The 20,045-nt window shown below is 47.7% G+C and overlaps 6 protein-coding genes across 6 annotated transcripts; 4 read left to right on the top strand and 2 right to left on the bottom strand.

The window, feature by feature from the left end:
• Positions 1-12: 12 nt before the first annotated feature.
• On the bottom strand, positions 13-1,887 carry GL50803_0016184 (uncharacterized protein; the record flags this gene model as incomplete). Its single annotated transcript, XM_001706845.1, has 1 exon — positions 13-1,887. The coding sequence occupies one exon, from the start codon at positions 1,885-1,887 to the stop codon at positions 13-15; it is 1,875 nt and encodes a 624-aa protein (XP_001706897.1).
• Positions 1,888-2,374: 487 nt separating this feature from the next.
• GL50803_0021628 (uncharacterized protein) lies at positions 2,375-3,526 on the top strand (the record flags this gene model as incomplete). Its single annotated transcript, XM_001706846.1, has 1 exon — positions 2,375-3,526. The coding sequence occupies one exon, from the start codon at positions 2,375-2,377 to the stop codon at positions 3,524-3,526; it is 1,152 nt and encodes a 383-aa protein (XP_001706898.1).
• A 292-nt stretch (positions 3,527-3,818) lies between these two features.
• On the bottom strand, positions 3,819-5,696 carry GL50803_007328 (uncharacterized protein; the record flags this gene model as incomplete). Its single annotated transcript, XM_001706848.1, has 1 exon — positions 3,819-5,696. The coding sequence occupies one exon, from the start codon at positions 5,694-5,696 to the stop codon at positions 3,819-3,821; it is 1,878 nt and encodes a 625-aa protein (XP_001706900.1).
• A 66-nt stretch (positions 5,697-5,762) lies between these two features.
• On the top strand, positions 5,763-17,273 carry GL50803_0095908 (uncharacterized protein; the record flags this gene model as incomplete). Its single annotated transcript, XM_001706850.1, has 1 exon — positions 5,763-17,273. One exon carries the CDS (start codon positions 5,763-5,765, stop codon positions 17,271-17,273), a length of 11,511 nt encoding a protein of 3,836 aa, XP_001706902.1.
• A 114-nt stretch (positions 17,274-17,387) lies between these two features.
• On the top strand, positions 17,388-19,067 carry GL50803_0095904 (putative Amino acid transporter system N2; the record flags this gene model as incomplete). The annotated part of the gene is made up of 1 exon (XM_001706852.2): positions 17,388-19,067. The coding sequence occupies one exon, from the start codon at positions 17,388-17,390 to the stop codon at positions 19,065-19,067; it is 1,680 nt and encodes a 559-aa protein (XP_001706904.2).
• A 50-nt stretch (positions 19,068-19,117) lies between these two features.
• On the top strand, positions 19,118-19,738 carry GL50803_007323 (Vacuolar protein sorting 24; the record flags this gene model as incomplete). The annotated part of the gene is made up of 1 exon (XM_001706854.1): positions 19,118-19,738. One exon carries the CDS (start codon positions 19,118-19,120, stop codon positions 19,736-19,738), a length of 621 nt encoding a protein of 206 aa, XP_001706906.1.
• Between the last annotated feature and the right edge of the window lie 307 nt (positions 19,739-20,045).

Here is a 20,045-nt window from a genome sequence, read left to right as displayed (position 1 = left end):
TGACCGAATTTTTTAAATTGAGATTAAAGTATATCTTTCTATGAGACGTCGAGTAGCTGGTGGCACGCTTTCCATGCTTAAATGTTTGAGTAGGGTGGTGTAGAGGTCACTATAGTATTGCTCCATGGTCGTCTCTGCCACCAGACGCACAACTGTCATGAGCCCAGCATACCCAGAGCCTTTTACAATGAACAGTATTCCATGTTTTCCTTCTAGGATCAAATCTATGACGGCGTCGAGGTGTGGAGCTGCCACATACAAAGCTTTCTTGAGCTCCGTCCTGTGCTCCTCTTTAGCAGTGACAAGCAACATGTCTAAGGGGATAAGCAAGAGATTGAAAAGAAGGATGATGTGCTGGACTAAGGAGAAGGGGGAGCCTATGGGGTCTGCTAGAGATAGAGCAAGTCTATGAAAAATCCATCGCATAGATTGAACCGCCACTTCCATAAGCACCGTGCTGGTAGTTCCTAGCAGCAGGACCTTCAAGTTATCACTCTCCTGGCTCCCAACACGGTGCCAATGGCGTTCAGGATTCTTGAGGTCCTCATAAAGCTCTGATGGATTGACTGTTGTCGATGTGTAGGTGTGTACAGAGTAGTGCATCATGCCCAGTACCCTTAGAAGCGGAAGGTAGCTGTCCCCATTAGAGAGCATGGTGGCGTGTCTCTTTAGAGCGTCTGAGGCAGAAACGTGCATTATGCAATCGTCGCAGATATAAAGCCAATCGGTAAGAATGATGTCTACGGTGCTCATCTTTTCTAGCAGCTCAATGATTTCCTTACGTGCCGTGTCATGCTTACCAGCCAAGAGGAGCCCCAGAATAAGAAGTTTCGTCGTGCTATATGCCCCTATGCTTTGCTTGTCCAGAGCGTCCTGCAGCATAAATATTTCCTGAAAGTCTAGAAACCTGTCACTGTACTTAGACTTAATCACCTGAGCGTATCTATGTCCATAACGATACTCTCCCACTTGAAGTAAGCGGAAGGTGCTATGGCGACAATAACATAGCCTGCTGTTCAATTTATGGGCCACAGAGACGAGGGATCCACGTGCAAAAAGAGGAAGATGCCGATAGAAGTCTATGGACGCCAGCTCTTCCCTGTACACTCGCACAGTCTTGCTTTCTTTATATCTTTTGACAGTAGTTCCCAGTGCCTCTTGACTTAGTGATGCGGCAGAATTTTGTGATAGATATACTGAAAGAAAGTTGGCATCTTGCCGACACAGATTTTGTGTCTCTTTGGCACTCAATTCCATGGCTGTTTGTACTTCCGCAAGAGAACGTGATATGTTGATAAGTTTCTGAAATTTAGTATGTAACTGCTTTTCTGTGACGACTAGAGGAGCCTCTAAAGTGCCGTATGGGTTGTCGTAGAACTCTTTAAGCTTTTGCAGCTCAACAATAATGTTATCTATGTCCTGACTGTTCTGGTTGAACGCCAAAAAAACCAGCCTTGCCTGGAGTTGCATGGCCTTGAGAATGGCAAACGTATGCCTTTGAACAATAAAGTCGCCGGAAGATCTGGTGAAGAACTCGCACTCCTGCTGTATCCACTTGACATACGATTGATAGCCGCCCAGAATGCCTCCTAAAATAACCTTTTCTTGAGGGAGGGTGGTTTGGTGCGGTAAGGGTTCCCAGCTATATGATAAGTGGCTCTTAAGAAGGACCCTGGTTTGGAAGAAGAAAGCATGACAAAAGGATGCATTCAATAGCAACTCAAGGATTGCCATGTTGTCCTCTATCAGTCTCGTGCTGTGATCTTGTAGGGAATCCAAAAGGGCCCCAAAATCACGTAACAAGAGGCTGGTGGTACGAAAATTTGCTGCAAGAGAGAAGCTGGAGCGATAGATATTTGCTCCCGGAGCTGGAAACGCCGGGAGCATTGCCTATGAAGCTACGAAAAGCTTTATTTTAATTGAAATCTTGCTTCATCCTTTGTCTACCTTTGTAACCTTGCGTTTCAGTTTTTCGCACATTTTCATACTCACTATGAAGTGTGAGCGCCCTTTTTGAGTGCTTGCTCTACGATCGGATTAGGCCCAGTAAGCAGTCTAGGAAATGAGGAACGTAGCAAAAGCCAATTGAGAGAAAACATAGACACTAGAAACAAAAGGTAGGAGAACGCCCAGGCAATACCAATGTAGTGCTGATGTAGGGCGAGATAGACCTTCATCGTTGTTATATAATTAAATGTATGAAGAGATTTGCCGCTGGGTCTAAAAGAAAAATATGTTACAGCGCTGAACGGTCAAGTCGGCACTGCTAATACTTGCCGTGGTGGTTACGCAGCGCTTATAGCGTTCGCGGACAATCCTTTTTAAAGAAACAAATTTAAAGTCATTTCAATGTAATAATTAAAGACCCGGGCGAATGCCAATCATCGTTAAGGGTGCGAAGCTCACTGATGAGTTTATGGCCTCCATAAAGGAGGTCGCGGGGAATGTCAGGGAGCTCTTTTCTCGAAAGTTCCTCTCCAATGTCCGCGAGACTGAGAAGGGTGTTGAGATACCTTGCGGGTACCATAAGTTCTTCTCCGCCATTCAGGAGAAGCATTCTAACGCTGAGCTAGTTTCCCCAGACCAGATTGTCCTGCGCCAGGTCTTTGTCGAGCGCAACAAGGCTTTCTTCGCTAGGTTCAAGGAGCAGAACGCGGACTACCTCAAGTCGGACAAAAACGCTCTCCTTGTGGTTAGCTCCGCACCGGATGGAATCATAGACTCAGAGAAGGTCATCGCTTTCTTGACCAAGACGTTCTCGAAGATCACGCCAGCCAAGGATCACAAGTTTAAAATCACTGCAAAGTACCAGGTGTTGGATGCCATTCGCGAGAAGGTCGAGGCGGACGCCCTCAAGGACGGCAGCGGTGCATCGGTGAAGGACAGGTGCGCGATGATGGCTATTCGATTTGTCGAGGGGCGTGCGCCGCAGAGAGGCACGAGGGTGGCCGTCGTTGTCCCGGTTTCCGACGTTGAGAAGATCTTCAACAGCCTCCTTGCTGACGGCTACTTTGAGCGCGTCCCATCTATCAAGTTTATCAACTTAGAAGAGCGTCGCAAGCGTGCCCAGGAGCGTCGCGAGAGGTTAGACTCTGCAGGCGATGGGTCTGCTGCAAGCGACAAGAAGAAGAAGCCCAGTGAGGCGGCAGGTCGCGCAAAGGACAAGGCTGGAACTGATAAGGCTGATCAGTCAGGGTCACAATCTCGAAGGGGAGCTCAGGGTGACAAACAGAGCTCCACGAAGAAGCGCGCCGCTGATGGAAAGAGGCTTCCAAGCTTCCTGAAGGTCGCGAATGTCCCCAGTGGTGTCACTTTCGACGACATTAAGGGAAGCCTCAACGAGAATGAGCATGCAAGTATTCTGAAGGCTATCGCGGAGTCCCACCTGCAGAGACCCAGGCGTCCCGATTCCTCTGTGATATCGTTCTTCTGCACGGAGGAGAACGGGAAGATTCTCATGGAAGCATTTAGCAATATGGACATCGATGGGTCTAAGCTTTCTGTGACACTCGAAGAGGCAAGGTAAGACCAACTCGAGCTTGGGAGTGAATCTTTGTTTTCCCGCGATGTCGGTCGTTGGTGGGGTCAACTGTCGACTGAAGGTTTACTCTTTTGGTGTCGTGGAGAACCCCGGTGAGTCGAGGTTGTACCAGTTTTAGTGACATAAAGTAGGATAGGGTCCTTTCGCTGAGGTCTTTTATATCACGTGAGTGCTAGAGTGGATGTTAGGGTTTCATATTAACTAATGCATCTCAGAAGGACAAAAGGTGATAGGAAGGAGAAGTCTAAGTTTCAATCTATGATAGCAGAAACACAGACTATTCGTCCATAGGCCCAGGGATATTGGAATCATCAATCTCTAAGTATACACCTGTGTTTTCATCGTATCTTATTCCACCAGATAGCTGACTGGCAAGGCGGAGATTGGTAGCTGGATCTGGCACAGCAGAGTGCGTCTCCCCATCTGGGGCCGGATCAGGGATATCGTCATTGTCATCATTATCATTGTCCGTTGAGTAGTAGCTGTAGGAGCTGTCGCTATCACCTTCATTGGCATCATCGTTAACTACACTTGCGTGTGCATTTGTAAATTGCCCCCCAAGGTCGTCTACTCCGCCGTCATAATCCTCTATGTCTTCAGAGTCTGGCTGCCCTTCATTTGTAGCGACACTATAGACAGTGTCGATAAGATCCTGTGGTATTGTCCGGTTAGAAGTTACAAGGGTATTGACCATGCTCCTAGCCATTTTGCTGGTATCCATTTTGTTGCTGCCTGGAGCAGCGGTATCAGTTGGCATATTTGCATCTCCCAGAACAGCATAGTTCTGGGTCTCGACCATGCTCCCGAGAACTTCATCGTCCACAAGACCAACCCGCACTCCCTTGAGCCGTGTAACTGGCGTAGTAGCTCTATCAGTGGTGACCCCATTTGCACTAGTTGCGCTCTTTCCACACTGCTCTGGATTTAGCACAACGGGGATGGCGTTGAGAGTCAGATCTATTACGCTATTAGTAGTGTCACATTGTGCACTCATCTTTGGTATTTTGCTGGTTTGCCGCACAAAATCTTGACTCTTCTCACGACCAATAGATGCAGCTGCCACACTGCTATCATCTTGCTTGGCATTGAACTCTATAGCTGCTCTAATGCTGCCTGTCCCAGAAGGCTTTGCCACCTGGCGCCCCTTCGCTGCCCTGGCATCTGTGCTTTGCTTAATATGTGTAGGAGGCTGATCGTGGGATTCGCTAGCCAAAACGTTATACTTCCGTTCCGGGACGGGATCAGAGTCTTTCGGAGATACTGTTGCATCAGGATCTGATCTCACAGTCTTGGCAGCGGTATGGGCACCTGCATCAATCTGAATTAGTGGTGCATTCTTTACAATTTTGACCGATTCAGGAGGCTTCTCTTCTGCTTCCCTATAACCAGGGATGAATTCTTTGCGGGCCTCTAGGAGAGTATCTCTGTCCCGTACAGCAAGGTCTGTATTTGGCTTGTTTTCACGAAAGAGCGAGAGGTAAAATTCATCCAACACCTGTACGTGCACATCAATCCCAATCTCCACCTTCTTGTCTAAAGGCGCATACTGCCTAAGGCTAAACCGGGGCTTTGGCATACGCGGATTTGCGCGCGCGTCTTCTTCGTCTTTCGGACAATAGAGCTCCAGGGTGGGAAGAGGGCATGTCTTGACAGTGAAAACGCGCAGTAAGGTACAGCACGGCATTATCTCAACAGAATTCAGACTGGCAAATTCTGAATTCGGAAAGCAGCTGCGAGTAATCTCCATTAAATCGAAGACGAGACATGACCACGCACCTGCGACTGCGTGCAGTGGCAACCTGGCATGGAGAGAGGTTATCTTTACTACTTTATTAGCTGTTGAAAAGTATAGTCTAATTCTGTTTTTGGAGCAATCGGCAACACCTAAGTTCAAGGAGAAAATCTGGTCTTTGGGAATAAATAATTGCATCAAGAGAAACGGTTGTATGATGCCAAGAACTTGTTTCTCGGGCGCCTCGGGCATTGTAATCTTTGAGCCAACGGGGCCGTCAACATCGAGAACATAAGTTTTCATCTCCTTGTTGTAATTACGGGCAATAGTAGCCTTCTTCATGTTCCATCCTTGTGCAGGTGCTTGGCCCTTTATTTCAAGCAGCGAAATGAAGGGTCCTCCCTGGAACGCCCGCTTGAACATGGCTTTAAAATTTTAAATCCCGGGCCTTCCTGATCGCTAGTCTGTTCTCTGCAGGTTTCGCAATCTATGGACACAGAGCTAATAAGTGAGATTCTTAGGTCTGTGAAGAGTGACTCACAAACTGTTTACTCGTCTCTGACCTCTTCCATATATCGCATACATGAACTTGCTGATGAACGTGTTCTGGCCAACATTTCACGCAGGCCGCATAACAATCTCACCAATGCTGCTGCAACTTCTGCAGAATTCTCCCATGACTCGTTGCTGCATATGAGTGACGTAGACAAAACTCTCGCCAGGGCGCTTTACGGTGTATCCTTGCCGTACACCAACGGTGATCTTCTGGACGGTGAGGACTCCCACGCACTCTTGACAAATTACTTTGCTCGGGCGTATGACACGTTGGGGAATAAGCCTCCTGCTACCCCTTCATATGCAGACATTCTGGTCTCTCAAACTCTTTCTGCCGGGCAGCCATGCGCCTACGATTCACCCAGTTTCATCTCTTTTTTAATTCAAGATAATCTTGCTGCGTATACCCAACTCAAGCATGTAGAACGTAGCTTGCTGTTCAAGCTCATCGTAGCCAATCAGTTTGCAAGCCCCCGGAATCTATGTCGACTCTCACTCCTGCAGGCAGAGATTACTCGACACAAGCAAGCCGCACTTGACTTATTGACCAGGCTTGTCTCTCTAGCTGTCCATTCGCACATTGTTCTTCCAGATCATCTTCTCACAAAGGTCTTTTCTTGCTTCCTAGAATCAGAGGTTAACTTCGAGAGCAAAGATACCATTATTACTCGCTTAAAGACAGAGCTTCGTGTCTTGGGATTGGACTCCAACGCAGTATCCTTCGATCTGGCTTCGTGCACGAAGCGAGCAGCCGTTGATGGTGCCTCTGTGGGTAACATGGGTCTCAATACCGCTATTAGTGCGGTCTTTGCGGGGGTGGATCACTGGATAACCACTGAAGACGTTAAGGCCTCTGTTCGGCGTCATGTCTGGACACTCAGCTTTTTGGACGAGATGCTTCCCCAACTGGACTATACTTCGCTGGTTCACCAGGAGCTAACAATACTGGATGCAATGATAGAGGCCAGAACATTTAACGACGTATCCTTGTCCTTCGTGGACGACGCGAGCACCCACGCTATGAGTCACCAGAACTTCGTTTCAGCCAATGGTACAGAGAATATCTTTAGCAAACCTTCCACTATCCCTTCCTCAACAAGAGCAGGGACCATGAAGGACACAGCTAGCGTGGACAGCAGCTTCATAAGATACGTATCAGCAAGGCAGCTCTTCAAAGCACACAACATGTCTCTTCCAATTATTAATGCACTGACCTTTAAACCTAGTTGCGAATCGCTATCCTCATCTATCCGTCCTGGAATGGTCTCTCTGCCTACTCTGCCTTATCTCACGCAACTAGCACCCCCGACCCTCCCACTTACTGTTGAAGAGTGTGTAAGCTCGCTGATGGTTCTGGGCAACCTCAAAGAGGTGGGGATTACAGAGGAAATAGACTGGTCCATCTTTTTCACCAGCACTCTATCCAAGGGGACTGTTTCTACCACTGACAAAGCTGCTCCTCGGAGCACTGTGATCAATACAGATGCACTGATACAAAAAATTCTAACTAGTATTGATTCTGCAACGTCCATGCAGGGCAGAAGCTCAGATAAAGAGCTTTTGTCAGGAAAGTTATTATATCTCTCTAAGGAATTATTTAGTAACCTAACTAACGTGCTTCCTCACTTCTTCTCCAAAGGGATTCGATCAGAAGGTGCAGCTGGAGGTAATCCCGAGTCTGTAGACCACGAACTTGAACCTGATGCCTTAGATTCCGCAAAAACAGGTCAGGGGCAATCTGTGGAGTCTCGACATAATGATATTTACATCTTACTCAACGACGATAGGAGCTTTGACCAACTTTATCAACCACCGCTGGGAGACTCTCTGGGACGATACTATACCGACCCAGGGTATGATAACCTTACGCCATATGCAGTCTACACAGGCGACTCCAGTAGTTCCATCAGCGGCGATGGTCTTAATCAATCCATTTATGGAATAAACACTAAGTCTGGACTCAATCCGGACGGGCTGTCTAAGCAAGAGCAGTCCTTGTACGATTCACTAAATATACTGAGTCTCCAGTCCTCCGAGCTTGTGTACGATGACATTCTTCGCGTCAGTCCCTCTGTTCACTCGGTTCAAAAGTTCTTGCTCAACCCAAATGCCTCAAAGCCTCGTGCACCGATTGAAGTTGAACAGCTCAATAGTCTGCCAGGCACTCTACTGAATGACAAGGATCGGCTAGAGTATCGCAATGTGATGTACGCTTGGAAGGATGCTGCACGTTCATACTCGTCCGGTTCAAATGGCTGGATTGCGCATAAATATTGCACAACTGCTGGAGCCAGTGTTTCAGTGTCTTTGGATAAGCTGTGTGCAATAGTCCTTGGGCTTATCACCACCTGCTCCGCCAATGAAAAGACCAGCATAGGCGCTCGTCTGCTCAGCGACGAAGCACAGAAAGGAATAGATGCATGGGACTGTCTTACTAGTGATTGTGAGCATGGCGAAAACTCGTATTTGTACAAAATACTCTACACAGCACTGACTTATATACGGTTCATTGCCCTCTCTAAGATGTGGACAGACATGGTGTTAGAAATGACAAAGATCCATGCCATATTGGCTAATACACGCGTATTAGTTGACTTTCTTGGAGGCGACTTTTCACGAGTTAGCGACATTACTTATTCAAAGGATGCTCACGAAGACTCATGCAGTCCATCTAGGTCTCCACAGCGTCCTGCCATGTCCTCGAAACGGGTGTTGCCACCACGCCCATCCACAGCATTAGGAGTACAAACGACTAGGTCTCCTCTAAGATCTCCTCTTCGAGAACTGCGAAAGACCCCCGTTGAATACGAGGATGTGGAGCCAGGAGTATCACAATCACATTGCAGATCGCAGGCTGAATTAGCAGAGAAAGAGACCCCAGATGGTGCTGCAAAAACAGAGCTAGACGTAATTTTGAATGTACAGCCCATTGAGTATTCGAGCACAAACTTTGCTAAGGACCCTCTGCTGGGGGCTCAAAGAAATTCAGGTGGTTCGGCTGGAGAAAAAGTAATTTGCCGGTCGCCCACTAACATCCCCGGTACGAGCGATGCAGCCTGTCGTATAGCAGGGCAGTGCGAGTACACATATAACGATTTGATCAATACTGACAGTCTACCAAGCTATATTTCACCACTGGACAAACTTTGGTACAGCCTCCTCTATCTCAAGAGGACACAGACTCTTCAAGATAGTATGGCTATAGGCGAATCTGCATCTGCCTCGTTACAGACATCAGCACACGACGCTCTACCTCTGAATACAGCTGATATCCCGCAAAAGCTTAGCGATAGTGCACTCAATCACCTCTTTCTGATTGCTGAGGACGGCGTGTACTCCCTTAGTCGTAAGAAGCTAGTATTCCAATCTGCAATAGCAGATGTTGCTGCCATCCTGCGTGATGACCACATTGCGATAAGCATCTACATCTCCAGAGTCTTTGCTCGCATGAAGACAGCTGCCTTGCGGCTTTGCTTCAAGAGAAGCAGCTTCTACCGGTACCTTTTAGATGAAAATAAGGACCCAGAGAGTTCTCCAAATCTAGCCAAGCTGGGTAACAAGTACATGTATGAAAATCTGGGGAAGGCAGACAAAGCTCTAGTAGACTCCGTCTCCCTGGAAACGGTTGTAGATCGGCTGGGCATCCTGTACGACGTACTAACCCGCGAACTTCAGTACCTTTGCGCTAAGAGAAAGGCTATATCGTGCATTTACGAGTCACTTCTGCATACATATGATGTAGGAAAGGCAAGGGAGATCCAACAAGTTATCTACAACTTAGCCAAAAACAGGCCAAAGTGCTTTCTTTCGTACCCATCCATGCCCTGCTTTAACGATGAGCTGAACGTAGACGACCTGGATTCGGGCCTCTTGGCAAACCACAGCGTGAGCGAGCTTCCAGTCATTTCTGCGGCGGCCCTAACTGTCAGAATGCTTCCACACCCTGCATATCCTTTAGAAGTTGAGATAAAAACAATGCACCATCTTGTGGGTATTCTAACTTCTGCCATTGATCATGAGATGAAGCACCACTATACGAAGGTCAGCTCTCATGTAGATCATGCCTTTATCTCACAAAAAGATTTGGACACCTCTAAGTCAACTAGGAATGAAGATAAGTGGGCCAGTAGGCATGCTGGGTTCACAGTCTTTCCATTTGGACACGTACCCCAGAGCTTAGAGAAAGATCCCGAGTCATTCTTCAGCATACAGTCACCCTGTACTCCTGCAAGATGCCATGTTGTAGGTGCATACATTCCCACTCTCTCAGAACTGTACAGAATTCCTCTTGCCTTGAATCAAGCGTCTGCAGAGCTCTTTGGAGCGTTCATCTCAGAATCTAACCCAAAACTCTTCACCACTGTTCAGACCGTTCTCTCTACCTCAGATGGTGCGCCCATGAACAAAGTCCACAGCTTTCCAATTTACACGGCGAAGCTATCGCTTACTTGTAGACTCTCTGTCGCACGGGTGTTTGCAAGGGAGTCAGTTCGCTTGATCAAGTTGTGGCGAGCTAATGGAAGTACTTTGCCCAAAAACACGCAGATCTTCACAAATTCTGGGTTACTTGGTTGTTCTAGGCCTCTGATTCATCTTCTTGAAACCGCAATGGTGCAGAAGAAGGCAGATAGCGACAAGTCCATTTGTAACACAGTCTCGTCAGACAAGAACATTGTGGCCGAGAGGCTTGTATGCAGTCTCATTGGGCTTATGGTTCCGGCGGGAGGCGGATACATAGGAAAGGGCACCCTTACCATCAAGGAAAAGGCGGAGCGCGCACAGCAAATTTTAGAGCAGCAGCAAAAGGCTGCTAAGCGACGACCTGATCGCGCGGGCAGTGCGCTTCGCAAAAAGTTACGGTCTAGGGCTCCATCCGCAACTGGGAGTGCACACAATTTAACCAAGTCAGTTCAAAATAACACCTCTGAGGTAGCAACCAAGAGCGTACTAGACCAAAGTGCAGTGGGCAGTGCAGTGGGCACTTCTACGCTACGAGTAACGACAAAAGACGATCTTAGTCTTTCTGTGCGAGATGGGACAGCGAGCCCGGGGTCAGCTATGTTTTCAACAACTTATGGGGGTATTTCAACCTTTTCAACAGCTAACTTCTCTGCATTCAATGACCCAGATGGCCCAAGCAAGAACTTAAACGATATCGACCCGATAGAAGCGGACTTTATTGAACTAGATAGCGTTGAATTTGGCCCGCTGGCCGAGCACTTTGCACGGTCTGTGACGCTGAAGGATATCTTTATTTATCTGGACCAGGGAGCACGAATACAAGTTTCAAATCTACTGAAGGACACCGATCTTCGCATCTGGGAAGGATACCCCGACGTTCTCCCTATGCCATTCTTCCTGCTTGTTCTACTCCTTAACCTGTTGTGGAGTAGGCATCTTCTGGCCACAGCAACTGTTTTTTCGCATGTTCTTAGAAACGTCGAGCTAAGTCAGGTGGAGGTGTTCACCGGCGAAGTCATTTCTAGAAATTGCATACCCCTATTTCCACGGCTGGTTCTTGCGAGCAGCTTTTCCGCCACAACTGCACGAGCGTCTAAGAATGTACTGGCCAATCGCTCTTACACTGACTTCAGTGTGCTAAAAAATACTAACATGCAGTCCAAGATGTCAGAGGAGATTGCAGCAGAAGCGTACAACTATAAGGAGTATGTATCCTATGATGCGCTCCTTAACAATCTTCCATTTCTAGCAACAATTGACGTTGAAGCAATGCACTACCTTCTCACCGTTAACACAGAGAGCCCAATACATTTGTTGACGTGCCTTCTCTCAGAAGACTTTGACCTTGGCTATGGAATATCTACCAAGATGACGACGATCCTGGGAGAGACGCTTCAAGAAGTGCTGAACTCCGGCAACATAAAGGGTGTTTGCGACTCTCCCCTCATATCCGATTTCCTTCAGGGGGTAACTGGGATCTTCGGGAGAACAGCGCACACGGAGGTATGCCTCAATTCGTACAGGTCAGCTGTAATTAGGAATAATCAGTTTTCAGCTGTCTTTGCAGTGATGAGTAAGGCTGTTCATGGATATTACGATGCCTTTGCACGTAGGAGACACCTTGTCAATAGCTTGATTGCAATGGATCCTGTCGAGACACAGTCGGCGTTTATGCACAAGTACAAGTGCATGAAGGTAGGCTTGTTTTTCGCTAATTCCATTCCTCTTGTTAATGCAACCAAGGACCAAGTCAGCTTTTTTGTTTCATCAGACCGTACTGTTCCACTAGATTTGTCTAATATCTACTATGTGTCCTCAGAAGAAACACTAAGCAAGATTGCATTGTTGGCCAGTGCAGAGTTCCGCTATCGTACCAAGCAATTTCATAGTGATGATCCCAATCCAGCTGCTCTCTTTGCATACCGTCAGGCCCTCTTTTACACGTGCTGCCAAGCCCTTCTTACCGAGACAAAACGGACTGCCATAACGGCGCAGATCAAGGGGCAGCTCTCTGCGCTTCGAAGCGTGCTACAAGAGATTAACCAGGACAAGCTCACCATTTTGCTGGACTCTCCTCCCTTGTATCGAGGAGTACTGGAGCAAGCGCCAAACATGAACTCTACCGAAATGATACTCACTGCAGAAGGCTTCCTGAGCAATCCTTTCACGATACCACACCCTATTACGTTTCAATTAGAAAGCAATCAGATATCCATTTTGGAAATCATACTCGTGTATCTAACGTGCCTGGATTCTGTGGTACAGTATGCGGTTATTAAGACCTTGCTTAACTCCAGCGACATATGGTTTGCTGCCGGCATAATTAACGATGAACTAAAGTTCATGCCTGAATTGCAACACGTAACCGTGCACCTAAACAAAGGCCACAGTCTCAACGTGCATCTCCCGTCTGATGGCCCTCTCGTGCGCTCCGGTGATCACGTTAACCAGGGTGACCAAGCAAAAGCCCTCAGCGCTACTGATCTCTTCGCACTTCTCACTCCTTCATGCATTTATCTGGAAGACAAGGAGCTTCAGAGCATGAATTGCGCATTGACAAGTGTGGTCCATGAATACCTGAGCGTTATCTCTGTGAAAGGGTATGCTAGGCCTAAAGACTCCAAGGTGATCCGTGACATAAAGGAGAACTCGTCATATATTCTTCCAGAGGAAGCAATAAATACGGGAGAGAAGCGCCAGGAGACAGTGCTGGTGGATAGGGAGGCTATTACAGTGCAGTCAAAGACGCGAGTGATGGAGATGGAGCTTGAGGGTACCTTAGAAAACACGCAGGATGACATCTATGTATTGTATGACACGGCCAAGCGGAATCTCGAGTACTGCAAGCTGGACATCTTTGTCAAGAAGCTGATTGAGATGAAAGACCGTGTTGACCTGCTTCTCCTGTCCACAGTGGCCCATGCAACAAATAGTTATGTCCATAAAGGACTGGGGCTAGCTGCACGTTCATTTTTACGGACAGCCCAGATCCTGGCAGTGAGGTACAACTATCAGCTCGGCATGCATGGCTTTAATTTAGAAGTACACCCGACTGCCCTCTATACGAAGCTGGCCACAACTGCTCTTCAAAGAAGCATGAAAGAGAACGCAGGCGCAAGCCCATATACGCCTTTTCCAGGCAATTCCATAGATACTGTCTCTAGAAGCAGTTCGGAGTTAAAACTGAAGCATCAATGTTTAGAACCATACGACGTATCCCTTAAGACCCCATTCTATTACCATAACAAGATGGTGCGCTCGGCGATAGAGCATCCACATACTTCAATTGCCTCATATTGCACTCGGAACAGTAACGTTGTGGTAACTCTTGATCCAGAAAAGCACACAGAAACAAATGGCTCGAAACCTAGCGACCAGAATATTCCAGATAACGATGGTGAAAAGAAGTTGAATTTCACATACCCTTTGCAAGCAAATATCAAAAGGACCGCTGACTATCAGATTGGATCAGTATTTTCGTCCCATCCTACCTCCTCCTATGCTGCAGGACCTACCATGTCTCTCATGGCATGCATGAATATCCCTGTTATGGACGGCATCTCTAATTTCCACTCTCGATTTGCATTAACAAATGCTGTGGCTCGCATTCAGCTTTACAAGATCGGCATTTCAAGTTCTGGCCTGACAAATCGGCTTCCCTTACTACTGGATCCTGTCGTTTTCCACTATATTTCGGGGTCCTTATCTTGTGGCTCCCAACAAGCTTCTCCTTTAACAATACGTCCCTATATTCCATCTACGATACGAGCTTTTACAAGCTTCTCTTACATCAACACATATAATGCCCCCTACTCTAGTCCTCTACACATCCGCGCTCTTGCCAATGGGTTTGGTATTAATGGTTCTATTGGGGCCTATTTCCCGTTTGGGTTGTGCTATGACTTCACGTTACTCAAACAACGTAAGCACAGCGTGCTCGACACTAGAGCCTCTGTTGCTTGCACGGCAAATCTGAGCACTGACTTGGACTTTGGAGAGAGCGCTGTCCCCAGTCCTAGCTCCCCTCAGACAGACTCGGAGATATTCCCTGGGTCTTTGTATCTTCCTGCCATGATAACAGATCAAAGTGCCTCTCTGCTAGCTGGACTAACATCACTAGAGTTGGATGCTCTTTGCATAACCGAACTGACTCGCTCGTCCAACAAGGAGCGTGAGCAACCCGGGTATGGTGCGGAGGTAGAGACTGATGCGGGCACAAACATGGCAGAAGGCAAGAGTAACTCACCGTCTTGCGATAAGTCATCGTGGGCCGGAAAAAAGATAGAGAGCATATTAGCAAGCCGGATAATTGAGCAGGACAGGCTCGAGAGGCTCTACTTGCGGCTGCACGGGTTTAATGATAACCATAAGCACTCTGCACTTCTCTCTCCCGTTGGGATCTTTGGGGTGCAACGTGCCTTACAAATGATGCGTATACCGTTCATCAAAAAGCTACAGGAAACACGCCAGCAAGAGGATGAGCTTAACAAAAAGAGGAGCGTCTTTGATAGAAGCAAAGGTCCAACACTTGTCGCTCTAAAGAAGCGGGATATGCAAACATTCTTAGCTTTACCACTTTTTGTATATATGTCCGAGCGAACAACAGACAAGGTAGCGGTTAAGGCCGATGTGCAATCCTTCCAGGAGTGTCTTTTCATCCTGCGAAGCGTCCAGACAGAAGTTCTTTGCGAAAACATAAAATGTATAGCCATGAGACAGCTCTGGAGAAGAATTGGATACCTTGAGAACAATCTTGCAGGACTTAACAAGTACAACGCCCTTACAGATGCGACAATAGACTTTGGCAGCGGTGCCTCCTCTTTAGGATCTGCTTACATTAACTTCCTGTCTTCCATAGGCGAGGGGGTGCGACTAAGCCAGATGGCAAATGTTCTTAGTCGTGAGCGCTCAAATGCTAAGGCATCCTTTGGGATATCATCTCTCAAGCAAATCCCTCCATCTATAATAGTATCCATGGGACTGGCCTCAGGACTCGTCGACACCATGCCAAGCGATATTATAAGCACCTCGGGCTTCAGGGACGCGGGACTTTCTAACAGTGCTGCTCTATCAGCAAAGATTAAAGCAACAAAGGCACTTGTGGACATACTAGAGACCGGTATCATTGAGGGAGGAGATGCCGCTATAAAGCAGTTAAAAGCTAAGGCAGTTGATAGCCTCGATCAAGCATATTTGAGCTTCGATGACTATTCGCTCATGAACATGTATATTATCCGGATAATGTCTGGCTTCATCAATTTCACGGTGTCTAGGTTGGCATCTAAGCTCAAACGCGAACTGCTGGGGGTTCAGATAAGGAACCCGATGTCTTTTCTTTATACACTATCCAGTGTGTATACTGCAGCCCATGCAAACGCACTAAGCTATACACTTGACATGCCCTCTTATGTGAGCACGTCTCTATTGCCAAAAGCTTCTGCAACGCCTCCTCTATCTGAGAGCACTAGCTCACTTGAAAAGGAGCGATTTTCCCTGGAGCTGCTCCTCTTCAGAGTAGAGAATGTCACCGAGAAGTTCAACGACCTGGCGGTCGATGTTGCAGGGTCAATGGCTGCAATTGAAAGTTACTTCACAGATATTATTGGTAAGCGCACAGGAGCTCTTGGGCTGAAGCTTTATAAGCAAAACTATCGAAACATAGAGGCTTTCCACTCCCGAAAGCATGCCCTACGGGAGGAGATCACACGAAGAGCTTTGGCATCGCTGAACCCTGTAGCCACTGCCTATACTGAGGAGCTCACAACCATGACACTGGAATGCTACAACAATGTCAAATCGTTGCACATCAAGGAAACTTGCCTCAGGAACGCTCTTCATGCAGAGATGAGCCGCCGGATTCTTCTCCTCTACGATAGTATACTCCTAGCAAAGCGCCACAGATATCTATTACTAAGCCGTAAGCAGGATACGATACATAGGGCAGTGCTGAACACGAGAAAGTCGTACATGACTACACTGGGCTATATATCCAAGGATTTTGCTCAGCAAAACCCTGCATCAGAGCGTGCCACGGGTGCGATCGGCGATGACAACCTCGGAGAATATGACTACGATATCATTGCCAAGTATGACGCCATGCTCAAGGACCTAACGGAGGAGTGGGGAAATGTGCGTATACGCTTGCATTTAGAACGGAACTTCAGTAATCTGTACATTTCCCATCTCAGGACGAAGTTGTCAGACCTTTTAAGCTCAATAGGAGACGAGCTTTCCAAATACAATAAGGATATATGGATAGCCTCTGCCCGCGGAAAGGAGATAGAGCTGACTCTTGGGAGTAGAGTGCACAACTTGCAGGCGATAATAGCAGATAAGACATCAGAGACAACTGAGCTGCGCGCTCAGATTGATGGGCTCGCGGCCAAAAGAAATAGAGTCGAGTCTGCCCGTCACCCAGAAAAGATGGGTGACAGTGATAGTAATAAGTCTTCTCTTCCAGGTCTTGACAAGGCTGGGACTCAGCTAGCAGTGGAAGGGAAAGGGGCTTCAATATATGGTTTAGCTGCCAAGAAGTTTCTTCCAGAGCTCTCTAAGGCTGCGGTGAAAGGAGGAATCAAGCTGTGCACAGATGCGGAGGTTCAGCTTATTCAGCTAAAGAAGCTATCGGTAGAGCGTGAGTCCTTGGCTGCTGAGAAGCAGCGCTTAGAACAGGCAATCAACCAAATCCGGCGCCAATCTTCTGTGACAGAGAATAACCTGCGGCGCTCAATCCAGAAGGAAAAGCACGCGATTACTACTGCCGAGACGCAGTGCACAGAGGCAATGTCTCGTGCGACAGCGACAAAGGCATCAGTAAGCGTCCTGCAGCAAAATGCAGCGTACATAGAAGACGAGGCGGCCGAGCAGGACAGGCAAAGGCTTCTCAACGATATAGACAATGCCATGCAAGACGTTGCATCTATGAAGGAGAAGATTGGAAATCTGACCCGTGCGTATCCAGAGCTCTTCTTACAAGATATGTGAGCACCCAGATATATGTAGCAAGTACAGCTCTGAGCTCTGCACCATATGGGGAATGCGTGCACTCAGGCATTTTGGCTTGTGCTACGGCGAAAAAATTAAAAACATAGGCGCTGCATGGAGCCTTCGAACACAAACGAGCGTGTGCGCCCACGTGCGGGATCCATCCGCACACATCACCCAGGTGAAAAGCGGGGGATGTACACCAGTTATATTGGTCCGGATTTATCATTTAGTCAATTTGAGCCCTCGTCTGACTCCGAAGTGTCCTTCATGAGCGACATCTCGGATCAGTTTGTGGTGCCCTTTGAGGGCACAGCAAGCATCTTATCTAGTAGCATTAACCTAATAAACACGATCAGCGGCGCCGGACTCTTGGCCCTTCCGTATACCGTCATGCGCTCCGGCTGGGTGATAGGTTTGTTCTCGATGATCTTTGTGATCGTCATTGGCTCCATCTCCTTCTATCTTTTGAGCTTCATTTCAGATGCCCTGCAGGTCTTCAACTACGGTGCAATCGCTCAGAAGCTCTACAACAGGCACGTCGGAAATTTGGTCAACATCCTCATCATTGCTCTGACCCTCGGGCTTCTCATGGCCTTCACTGTGCTCATTCGTGAAAGCATGTTCTTCTTCTCTGCAAACCCCGAACTGGAGTGGGCCGGGCAGCTATCACTCATTGCAGTTTCCCTTGTAGCGATCCTTCCCCTTTCACTGTTGAGGAACTTAAACTCTTTATGGCTTACCTCTCTGCTAAGCATAGTATGTCTCATATACTTCATGGTTATGATTTTGTCCTTTGCAATCCTTAGTAATAGTTCGTCGATAATAAATAAAAATATTGTTCGTCCGATTAAGAAAGGAAGCCCTGTCCCCGTCAGCACCTCACTGAATCTGATCCTGGCAGTGGCGTCCCTGTCAATCACGTTTTGTGGACACTACAACAGTCTAAATATTTACAAGGAAGTACGGAACAAGAGCCTGACGAAAATGAAGCACATTATAGTCATCGTTGCAGTCGTTGTTGCACTGTTGAATGTAACGGTCGGACTGGCAGGCTACTTTATGTTCACTGACCAGTGTCTTCCAGACATCCTCCTGAATCTGGCGGAGTACCCATCTGCGCACATCTGGAGTGAGATTGCCGACATAGGCATAATATTCGTCCTTGTGTTCTCCTTTCCAGTCGTGTGCTTTGCTCTCCGCCGGGCCGTCGAAGACGCGATATTTCAGACAGAATATGTGCGCCGTAAGTGGTCCATCCTCATCTCTTTGACCGTCGTCGTCTTCACCGCACTGATAGGGTGCTTTGTCAACGACGTGGGGATCGTCCTGGACCTGACTGGGATGCTCGCAGGTGTTCCGTTGGTATTCATCTTCCCCGCAATCTTCACGCTTTCATTTCTGAACCCTAAAAGTCATTACAATCAGCAATTTAGCCGAGCCCTCCGTCTCCGTCTAGCGATAGAGCAGCATGAAAAGCCGCACAAGCTCCTCAAATATAATGACGACACAGCAGCACTGGTGGAGCCTGTGCGAAGTCGAAAGCAAAGAAGCATGCGCCAGTCCCTTGAGGCCGAGCTGGGAGAGGGTGGAGAGACGCTCAAGCGATACTATAACAACTATTATGTGGGCCCTGTTCAGCTTGCTCAAGAGAAGATCTTTAGAAATACGAGCAGGCTCAAGCGGCTTCGCGCCCTTTCCTGGGTAAGTTTCATCCTTGGTGTTGTGCTATTTGTTTCTGCCCTTGGCACAACGTGCTTTATTTCCATAGATCTTTCCAGTGTCGACAATTAAGTAATTGAGCATCCCTTACCAAAAAAGTTAATTTAGTATAATCGAAAAAAATGGGAGCGGAACTCTCACCGAAGGCCACCGTCCAGCAACTCTTAGATGCCATGAAGCAACTGCAGAGGGATTCTGTTAGCGCTTTCAACAAGGAAATTAGGGAAATTGACTCTCATGTCAGCAGGCTTCAACGTGAGATGAGAGAGATGGCCAAGCTGAATTACGACTGTTCCGAAGGCATGAGAGCTCTTGCGAAGTCCTGTCTTGACGCCAAGAAGGTGAAGGATCAGATAAATCTCTTCATCGTCCAGGTCACAAGTCTTGAGAGAGAAGTGAGGCTTCAGGCGACTCAGCAGCAGATTCACGCCCTTATCAAAGACTCGGGCGCTGTCGTCGGGAGGATCAACGAACTATTCAGCACTAATGGGTTTAGAGAGGGTATAGTGAACATGTCCAGAGAGCTGGAGCGAATGGGCATAGTCAACTCCATCTTCAACTCTCAGTTTGAAAACGCCCTTCAGAGCAATGACATGGATGCGCGCGTCGAGGCCGAAATCAATGATGTGATTAACAAAGTTCTTGAGTCTGACCAGGCCAGCGGGGCTCTTCCTGCCATTCCACAGGGCAGTGTCAGTGCCAACGTGGAGGCAGCTAGCATGAACGAATATGAGGCACAGTAGGTGAGGGTCTAGCATTCCCTTCTTGCAGCGGCGCGCGAATTCGGCTTGCCTTTGCTCTTACACTCAATGATTGGTTAGAGTGTGAGGGTAAAGGTTTCTTGCTGTAGTTGTGTTCTTCTTATGATTTCTTCTTTGCGGTTTGTGCGTTACAGGAGCGTTGGTAATGTCACAAAGATGTCAATCAGTGAACTTTGATTGAAGTAAACAGTAACTCTCTGCTGTTGGACATATGTACACGCGTGCACACGCACAAACAGAGAAAAAGCACGCAGAGAGAAGGAGGGGGAGAGGAAAAAGCTCCACACGG

Source organism: Giardia intestinalis, chromosome 3 (assembly GCF_000002435.2).
Source record: "Giardia intestinalis strain WB C6 chromosome 3, whole genome shotgun sequence".
NCBI classification, from domain to species: Eukaryota; Fornicata; order Diplomonadida; family Hexamitidae; genus Giardia; species Giardia duodenalis.
The sequence above is the reverse complement of the archived record's forward strand: the minus strand, read 5'-3'. Positions and strand labels throughout refer to the sequence as shown.